At 35.8% G+C, this 10,792-nt stretch overlaps 1 protein-coding gene across 1 annotated transcript; it reads right to left on the reverse strand.

The window, feature by feature from the left end:
- Positions 1-1,539: 1,539 nt before the first annotated feature.
- Positions 1,540-6,896, reverse strand: LOC123506123. Its single transcript, XM_045258012.1, has 5 exons — positions 6,700-6,896; positions 5,525-5,655; positions 4,347-4,529; positions 3,650-4,224; positions 1,540-3,364 (listed from the first exon to the last, which is right to left on the reverse strand). The coding sequence occupies exons 1-5, from the start codon at positions 6,839-6,841 to the stop codon at positions 3,019-3,021; spliced, it is 1,377 nt and encodes a 458-aa protein (XP_045113947.1). The 5' UTR covers positions 6,842-6,896; the 3' UTR covers positions 1,540-3,018.
- Positions 6,897-10,792: the final 3,896 nt, after the last annotated feature.

Consider the following 10,792-nt stretch of genomic DNA (forward strand, 5'->3'; position numbering starts at 1 on the left):
TATGTATGTAAGTATCTTTATAATGTGTTGATCTTAAATTAATGGAGGGAGAGTGGAACTGGAAAAACGCTACCAGGTAACCTATGGAATGTAAACAAAGGACACATTATTTTACTGCATACAAAACTTATGTACCATATTTCCACAAGGCTTTCCATTTTATCCATTGCAGAGTCACAAGTTCGGATGGTTCTTTTAGCTTGCAAGGAAGATACGGTCTCACCAACCTTCTTAATACAGTCTGCTGACTTGAAAATAATAGAGACAGTAGATGGAGTCAAGCCATGGTGGCGAGCAATGCTATTAGATTTTTTGCCTCTCTCATGTCTGTGAATAATATCCAGCTTCACTTTGAAAGTAAGAGACTTCCTGGTCTTTTTAGTAACGTTACGCGACATTGGTGGGCTGGTTGCAGGGCGTTTTGGTGGCATATTGAGCGAGGGAAGACGAGCTGCTGCTGGACTCTGTTATTGTATTGAACTAAGAGTGGGGAAGGGTAGGAGAGTGAGTGGTGCGCATTTTGTTCACAATGGGTGCTAGTGTATTCAAAAGCCTGTTGGCTTGCGTGATACGGCGGGGCTTTTAAAATTTGGAAAATATTACCTGGATAAAATTTCGTTACAGTGAATTTGGTGTTCGTTATACGAGCAGATGGTAGTAAAAGGAAACGTTCGTTGTAGCGAAATTTTGTTGTGTGAATGTTCGTTAAGCGGGGGTTGTCTGTATACATATATACAGTGGTACTTAGACATACAAATTTAATTCGTTCCACAACGATCGTTGTATATAAAAAAATCGTATATGAAATCAATTTTTCTCATAGAAATGAATGGAAATACAATTAATTCCTTCTTGTGATATGAATTTATCCCCCCCAAAATTAACATGCTTTAAATACCAATCAAATATAGATTTAATATAAGATAAATACAATGTTTATTGTATGCATGATAGAAATGAACTATATTGCCCAAAATAACATCTTAACCCGCAAAACTCAGGACACATAAATAGGTGTTCATCATGCAAGACTCAGGGCACATTGATAGATGTTTAGGCTTTTTATGGCTATATTTTGGCTATTTTCTTCCAGTTTTCTTTGCTTGTGAGGTGGCAACACTCATCAGGAGTAAACATGTGCTCTTCGTCACTGTGTCACCAACGATGGATGGTGGGAGCACCAATGATTTCACTGTATCTGATTCTGCCATCTCTCCTGTGCACCTAACTTTTATATCTTGGGTCTCTCGCCATGTTACGGGGAGACTACTTTTGAATGAGAATGGTATCAGAACAGGAGAGAGAGAGAGAGAGAGAGAGAGAGAGAGAGAGAGAGAGAGAGAGAGAGAGAGAGAGAGAGGATACAAAGGGCCTGTTTTCTATCGCTCTAGCCAAGACTGCGGAACCCGATCGGATGCAAGGCCACATAAACTGCTGATACTACCTCATTCAACCTGTGATATTTTGGTAACCATGACATCTAGAGACTTGTTTTTTTTGCATTGCAAAGAGGAAGAGTTGCTTGTGGGCAGAACACCATTTGTACTCATTCGTTTATTGAATTTCTAAGTGTAATCAGTATGTGAATACAGGCTATTTTATGTTTCTCACCAACCTTTTACTTTTTACTTCTTGAGTTCACATAACTTAAGAATAAATACAGTCTGCCAAGGAGCACAGACACATACATGCACAAAGGATGAACAACGATATACAACGTGGGCTGAATGTTCGGGTGGACGTGGGTAGCCAAGCGATTGATGCGCCACCTACCAATGGCTATTCGTATCTTAAAATTATCTTCGTATTTCAATACGTAAATTATATGAAATTTTTCGTCATATCAAAAAACTTGTATGTTGGGGTGATCGTATCTTGAGGTATTACTGTATGTATGTATATGTATGTATGTATGTATGTATATATATATATATATATATATATATATATATATATATATATATATATATATATATATATATATATAAGAGAGAGAGAGAGAGAGAGAGAGAGAGAGAGAGAGAGAGAGAGAGAGAGAGAGAGAGAGAGAGAGAGAGATTAGATAAATTCCTACACTTACTCTCAAGAATGTGCAGCAATTATTCTCAATACACATGCACATGCACATAACATAAGTGATTTTCATTAAAAGGTAATATTATAGTAGAGGATCACTACAGAATACTACAAGTAGTCATATATTTTTATATATATATATATATATATATATATATATATATATATATATATATATATATATATATATATATATATATATATAGTATATCATATATATTTACAAAGACTGAAAAAGAATAAAATAAAATATAAATAAAATAAAAAAATAATAATATATATTCTCATGCCACTAAGCATTGCTTTACACCTGCTACAATCTCTCTCTCTCTCTCTCTCTCTCATTATTAATGTGCACATAGATTCATCTACTTTGATTCGAGTTAAACTGTATAATTATGATGATGAGAAACAATATTCCCTCAAAACACATATTGGAAGAGTTGTGTTATACACAATGCACTACATACTAAAATTAATCACATACCAATTCCCGCCATTCACACCTTCAATCTCACGCTCACTATTTTTACATTTTTGCTTATAATATATGGACCTTATATTACATCACTATTATATAGCTGTATAAAAAGGAAAATATGTAAGCCTGTACAATCATACCAATAAATCAGAGTTTACATAATTTCAGAAGGAATATTGGCAAGTTACCTATTGCTACCATAGAGTTCTTAATTATCATGAATGCTAATGATTGTTTTATAACTCTAAATCACTTAAATCTTTTTATCTGACAATTTAAAATGCTGACAGAATAAGCTTCAGGTGATTTTGACAAACAATAAGAAATATGGCCATGCAATGAGTACCTAACCAGTTTTTTAAGGTTATCATTCATCTGCAAAGTTACTGTATAAAACAGTGCAATAGTTTATAATTTTTTCAGCATTCTATGTGTATTTTTGCTCCAAAGATTGGGGACAATTACCTCACTTTAGTTTTTGGAGGTTTCAAAAATCCAATGTTTCTCAAATACCTTACTATAAATGGAGTTGCAGTGAGTGTCACAGCTATTCGGGCTGGAGCAAACACTTTGTGAACAGCATAAGCCACAACAAAGGTGGCAGCTCCAGCTGCTCTCTTTGTGTTGACATCTATTTTATCAAACTCTTCTGCAATTGTTTGTTTAGGACCTGTTGTACTGGTGGAGTCCTGTTCAAGGATTTCCACAGATGGAGATTTGCTTGGGGTTGGCATGTCAGTAGTACTCTCACCCACATGTCCCAAGCTAATGCCTAGACTCTTGATCACACCACTCATATCTACTCCACTGGAAAGGAAAACAAAATAATGTGAGTAAATATAGAAGTAACTAACATTAACTTATACACCATATCTCTAACAACAAGGATGTTCACTGCAGTTACTGGAAAGTAATACATTTGCACAAGATCACACATCAAAGTCAAATTATCACATTTCATCAATGGATAATTATATTATGTATATACATGTATATGTAGCATCAGGTCCTGTGTACCAACCAGTAGGTGAATGTCATCATGAGTATGTAAATAGAAAAATGAACACAAGCAACACAACATGCATATCTCACCTAGAAACCAGAAGATAGCATATCCCTAGGGAAGCTAGTGAGATCGTGACATGGAAAACAATGACCGTTGCTCCATATTCTTTTACTGCTCGCTGGAGCTTCTGCCTAGGGGTCAGCTGAAGCTCAGGTGTGTCTATGGTCTTGCTGTCACAGGTATGACTTTGCTGGAAGTTGTTGACTGCACTCTTGTGGAAAAACTTACACCCAAATGACCTTTTGATTAAATGTTCTCCAACAATGGCTTTGTTAGATAGAAGGCAGACTTTGCTAGGACTGACAGACAGCTTGACACAGTTCACATAGTCTACACTACCAGCACCATCACCATAAAGTGTGTTAGATCCACTCAATCTTGGCAGATTAGCATGTTTAACAGGCATATAGTGCCTCAAACTGCTAAGGGTATGGTAGGTAGTACCTGGATTCTTTTTTGAAGAGATGTTTGAGTGATGGAAGGTGTGAAGATCACCAGAAATATATTTCTCGTCCTGAGCCCACTGGCCACCTGGCATGTTCAGGTGCACTGGAGCCTTGCCAGTGATTCCATATGGCTTTGGAACATTTGTTTGCATAACCTGAAAAAATATGATTTCATTTATCAATTCAAATGTTACAAAAACGATATACTCAGAAATATATACATATGTAGGAATTTCAATACTTCAGGGCTAGGATGTAATTTATAAGTTATCCTTACTGATGATAGTGAGACTGTGATGCGAGAATCATATATATCAGAATGGGAGTCAATTGGATGAGAGCTATTGTTGAATGCAGCTTCGTGGGTCCCTTGAGTGCTCATGAACTTGGCTCCAAAGACACCACCAACTTGATTTAATTTAGAGGACACATCACGATTGCGGCGTGGAGAGAAGCGAGCCTTTAAGAAAATAAAAGATACTGTAAGATGAAGGTCTTCATCTTGTAACATGCATGGACATAAATACATATTAAGTAAGGAAAATGCACATGTTGTTAGTAAATATAAGAAAGACATTTACATATTGAGATTAAGAAATGAAGAAACTAACATCTTTTATATAATCCACACTGCAATATGAGGTAGTGGTATGGAAAACACAAAAAAACATTACAAAACTGGGAAGTTACAAAACGCAGCAACAATATAGGTATTAAGTGACCACTATTATGGTCAAAGTTCCATTTAGACAACCATGACTGGTACACCATATGACACTTCACATTTCAGGGTCTATCTATGAATCCACAAGACCTAGTTTGACTCTGAACTTGAGTACTCTGCACACAGCTCTTGCAGCTGTTCAACAATCCCTCAGATTGGTTGATAAATAAGTACTTGGATAAACCTGGGGAAGGTACACTGTGGATACTCAAATTTCAGTCTACCTGTCTCCTGGGATAAAGAATATAATTCATCACAGACTTGGAGGCCAATGAGACACAGCCATGTTTAATTATAGAATATGCCCCAACATATATCTGCTTCCTCATTTATACAAATACATTTTGTCAACCATGCACCCTTCATAGACCAAGAAAGCATATATATATATATATATATATATATATATATATATATATATATATATATATATATATATATATATATATATATATATATATATATATATATATATATATATATATATATATATATATATATATGCTTTATATATGCTTTATCTTGGTCTATGAAGGGTGCATGGAATTTTTTTCACTTTTGCATTTTCTTATGAAGTATATATATATATATATATATATATATATATATATATATATATATATATATATATATATATATATACAGTACATAGGTTTATCTAATGTATAAAGTATTTTCCTTATTAAGAATTCAATATATTTTTTCTTGATGGATCAAAGTAAACCACACACCTTTTCTGAGGCCTGCAGCTCCGCAACATTGGGAGGCATAGAGATGTGAGCAGCTCCTGGGATATGAGCAGAACTCAGGATCTGGTGCATCTTCTTCCTCTGTTGTGTCTGCTGTCTTAGCTGTGGTGTTTCTGCAATGAAAAACTGCCATTGAAGTTCTATAATCTATAAATAAATAAACAGTAGAGACACATACCACCCCACCCCCCAAACACACACATCACAGGTTTTCACCCTATGTGTGGTGTTGTTAAACAATCATACATTGAACTTGGTAAGACTTCACTTTTTATGGTTGATTTAGTTTAATTTTCAGGCTTTGAAGATCAATCATGCTAATAGTAGGTTTCAAGTCTAACTTCCTGATTTCAGATAGGTAATTTTCAAGGTTTCAAGATTCACACTAACAATGTTTCAAATCTTATTTCCTGGTTGGCACACATTACCAGTTATTCATATAGCATCTTCATCTATTCCATTTCTCACTTTTCACTGTTGATTTCACATATCATTAAAAAACATTTTCCAATCTATTTGTTAACATGTTAATCTATTTATTTTTTCCATGTCTTTCTTCATTGATCAAACAAACCCCCTAATTATGTTTCTATCCTCACTGTAATTTACGTAAGGGAAGCAAATAAGTAGCTGTACAGTAAATTAATGAAGAGAAGGTAGTGGAATTTAAGAGAGAGAGAGAGAGAGAGAGAGAGAGAGAGAGAGAGAGAGAGAGAGAGAGAGAGAGAGACTTACAAGAAAGTGGGCTCTGAAGTCACTATCTATAATCTATATCATCTATCCAAATGATTTTTGTTACCGTTACTCGTATACCTACTTGATTATGTGATGCCCGAATAGTTCATATTTTACCTGATATTCTGTAACACAAAAGGAATTTGAATCCAACTCAGTGGTAACACAATAATATTCACAAGGAATAACCACAATGGAGAAATAACAACCAGAGTATTATTGATGTTGGCAAACATATTGCTGATTAAAGATTTCACACAAGTACACAATGACTAGTCATTGATATATCACTAGAATAATCAAGTCTTGCTGAAAAAAAGCCTTGCAAGTATTGAAGGGAGCAATTAAGCAAGAAACGATACAGAAAAATGTTACGTGATAAATATTGCTTCGGATTTGAGACGATCATTAGTGTTGGTTACCTGTGGTTAATGTGTGCATGTGTTTTGTTGGTGTAGAGGTCCCAGCCAAGACCCTTCCACCTTGCAATCCCTTCAGCGCCGTCATTGCCATCTTGCCGTCCACTTGCAATAGCACCACAAACCTCAATGATGATACTGCCATCTGGAGAAGAGCCGCGGGGTGTCGTCTACCTGCTTGCCTGACAGTTGCCAACTCTTGCTGGCTGGATTGTTAAATTCGCTGTAGTGTTCTTGTTATTAAACTTCTAGTATATCACATTTTATTAGTACACTATTTCCAATTCTCAATGTCGATTTGTGAAGCTTCGATGTCATTTGTTTAATATAATACATTAAACTGTAAGTACCTAATGAAACACATTTAGCTCGTTCCTAAAACTGGGTCATCAATCATCGTCAAGGCGAATGATCATCATTTGGTGCCACCTATTGTCTCCTTATTTTGGTCTTGGTTGGTTGTAAGTACACATGACACAAGGACGTTCATGATGATAAAAAAAAAGCTTGGTATAACTATGTTATCTTCTTAAATGCTCCGTTTCAAACACAAAGGCAGTTTTTCATTTACTTATTTATTCATAAGATAATTTGAATCTGTCATTACTGATGATGGATAGATGGATTTTAATTTACTGATGAAGACAGTTCTTACCAACCTTACCTACTCAATGAATAGAGGACCATCGTCAGTGCATCAAATTAGTTAGGACATAATATTCAAATCATGTTTATAGTTCATTGGCAATCACCCACGTTATTATATGACGCTTCCTCCCACTCATATATATATATATATATATATATATATATATATATATATATATATATATATATATATATATATATATATATATATACACACACACACACACACACACACACACACACACACACACACACACACACATATATATATATATATATATATATATATATATATATATATATATATATATATATATATATATATATATATATATATATACACACACACACACACACACACACACACACACACACACACACACATATATATATATATATATATATATATATATATATATATATATATATATATATATATATATATATATATATATATATATATATATATATATATATATATATATATATATATATATATGTGTGTGTGTGTGTGTGTGTGTGTGTGTGTGTGTGTGTGTGTATATATATATATATATATATATATATATATATATATATATATATATATATATATATATATATATATATATATATATATATATATATATATATATATATATATATATATATATATATATATATATATATATATATATATATATATATATACTAGTGCGAGTGAGTGGACGCTGGTAACAATGTGTGCCTTCTCGCACACATTGTCACCAACTACCCACCACCGCCACTGTTATTTTAACAGCCTCGTACTAATCCGCCCCTACCTTGACGGGCTCTACAGAGCCCGTGTCACCATATGCTGACAAACCTAAGCAACAACAACAACAAAGCGAGTGAGTTTTTTGCGCGTACTCTATCCAGGATGGGCACGTTTGAAATGAGTTGCTGGGCCGCTGGCAGCTATAGTATAGTGTATACTGTTCTCTTTGAGCAAGTGCGTAATACTGTACATACTGCATGAAAGTTGATTACGCCTTATCCATGTATTAAACTTAAGATGAATATTAAAAATACCAAATTCGAAATGAATATAAGACTTTTGGAGGACTTTGAGGAAACATATTACGCTTTATCAAACGAAAGACAGAGTCGTTAACGGCAGCAATGTTGGTTTCTACAAGGCATTGGGTTTCTAGCAAGTTGATGTGTACTGTCGTATGCATACCATCTTAATCCAATTCCCACCATCTTTATGCAAACTCTTAATTGGGAGAAAATCGTAAATATTTATTTGTTCTTTGTTGAGGAGGCGTTTAGAAAATATAAATAATCATGTTCCCACATAGGCTTAAGAGAGAATATAGGCTTAAGAGAGAGAGAGAGAGAGAGAGAGAGAGAGAGAGAGATGTTGCATATCTATAGTATAGTGAAAATAATGTGTGTGTGTGTGTGTGTGTGTGTGTGTGTGTGTGTGTGTGTACGTAGTTGTATGTACCTAGTTGTAATTTTACAGGGCGTGGGCTTTACGCTCGTGTAGCTCCATCTCCGTATCTACAATTATCCAATTTTTCTTTAAAGCTATGCACACTCTTTGCTGACACCACTTTCTCACTCAAACTGTTCCAAGTCTCAACACATCTTTGCGGGAAACTATAGTTTTTAACATCTCTCAGACATCTTCCCTTCCTCAGTTTTTTACTATGCGATATTGTGCTTCTAATGTCATATTCTTCTCTCAGAATCAATTTCTCATTATCCACTTGATCCATTCCGTTAATCAATCTATAAACTTGTGTCAGATGCCCTCTCTCCCTTCTCTGTTCCAGGGTTGGTAGATCCAGCCTTTAGTCTCTCCTCATATGTCATCCCTTCAAATTCTGGAATCATTCTTGTAGCCATTTTTTTATAGTCTCTCCAACTTCCTTGTGTGTTTCACTGTTTGATTTGCAGCAGTCTCTGACGAGACAGCCAGACGTTACCCTACGGAACGAGCTCAGAGCTCATTATTTCCGATCTTCGGATAGGCCTGAGACCAGGCACACACCACACACCGGGACAACAAGGTGTGTGTGTGTGTGTGTGTGTGTGTTATTTCACGGTTGCTGTCCTTTGAAATACCACCTATAATGAATGTAGGGAGTTTTCTTGAAGAAAAAAAAAAAAACCCTAACTATCTTGACTTTTTTTTTCTTCTGCGCTGCGTGGCAGATGCCTACTGGAGACTGTATGCACACGGTTAGCAGCTAGCTGGGCGGATACAGTTCCTAAAATGAGTGCTGATAATGTATTGAAGGTCAGACTGACGTTGGTGAAGTGCGCCAGGTAACTACTTATGTCTCTTTTATGATTTTCTTTTATTTCAATATTAACTTTAAGTGCATTAGAGGTGCGAGTGTGTGGATTATGAATTTAATGATGACAAGACAAGGAAAGCAACAATGGTGGAAGTCACTAACATTATTGAAATGATTCCGGCAAATACCAGTAAGGTAGAGGCTCATTAAAGATAATTCATATATGTAATATCTGCGTATCAACAAATGTTTCTTCCTCTAGACCGTGAATTGTCTACGGCAGTGGAAACTCACGGATCATGCAAAAAAGAGACCGCAGATATGTCACCGACTATAGTAAGAATGACTGTGGCAGTGTGCGACGTGTTGTGCTGCTAGTGTATGTCTTATTAATGCTCGATTTGATTCCACAACACGATTTCTGTTCTCGACACCGTGTTCCCTGTCCTACAAAACTCATTCACGTCACATTCATCTTCACAAATTATTATTATTATTATTATTATCATTATCATCATTATCAATCATCATCATCATTATCATCATCATCACCATCAATTACGGGTGTTTGCGAGGGAGCTTGTGGTGGAATAGTGTTGGCATCTCATCATTGCTTGTGCGTTTGCTGCTCGCTTGGCGCTTCACAGCCTCCTTGTCCCCATTGATCCCTTTCCTTGTCTTCATCAAACACAAAATGACATCAAACGAAATATTGTGAAACATTGTGATTGTGTTGTACGGTGCCAACGGTAATCCAACAACCATGTTATTGAGTGACACAAAAGTACTTGGATCAAGGGGAGTGCATAGTGTGCGGTACTAACAAGCGGAGCCTATCTCGGGGCGGAAACATGGGTATGTACTGGAGGAACTGCGGAACTGAAGAGCGACGACACTGATGATGGAGAGGGAAGGGACGGCAGAGAGATGACTATCAGCCAAGGCAGGTGGCAATAAGTTTGGCATAAATAAGGCCCCAGACCAAATGGTGTAATTGCATGGTGCAATGAAAGTGTTATAATTGCGAATCAATTCACGCAACACGTACTGGTTCTAGAAGGCAGCCGTGCGACGAAGCCACAGCCGCAGCTGTCCACGCTCTGTAGGGGGTTTGGCGACTCTCCAGGGCACATGGAGTTCTCGTGCTTCGTGCAGTTCACACGTGACAAACGACT

This window comes from Portunus trituberculatus, chromosome 19 (assembly GCF_017591435.1).
Source record: "Portunus trituberculatus isolate SZX2019 chromosome 19, ASM1759143v1, whole genome shotgun sequence".
In the NCBI taxonomy this organism is placed as follows: Eukaryota; Metazoa; Arthropoda; class Malacostraca; order Decapoda; family Portunidae; genus Portunus; species Portunus trituberculatus.

What these genes read in the sequence shown, in the direction of transcription:
- LOC123506123 (XM_045258012.1), bottom strand. Translation starts at nt 6,841, where the DNA reads ATGGCAGTATCATCATTGAGGTTTGTGGTGCTATTGCAAGTGGACGGC. An exon ending in CATGCACACATTAACCACAG is followed by an intron (nt 5,656 to 6,699) that starts GTAACCAACACT and finishes TTTTCATTGCAG; the next exon opens with AAACACCACAGCTAAGACAG. An exon ending in AGCTGCAGGCCTCAGAAAAG is followed by an intron (nt 4,530 to 5,524) that starts GTGTGTGGTTTA and finishes ATTTTCTTAAAG; the next exon opens with GCTCGCTTCTCTCCACGCCG.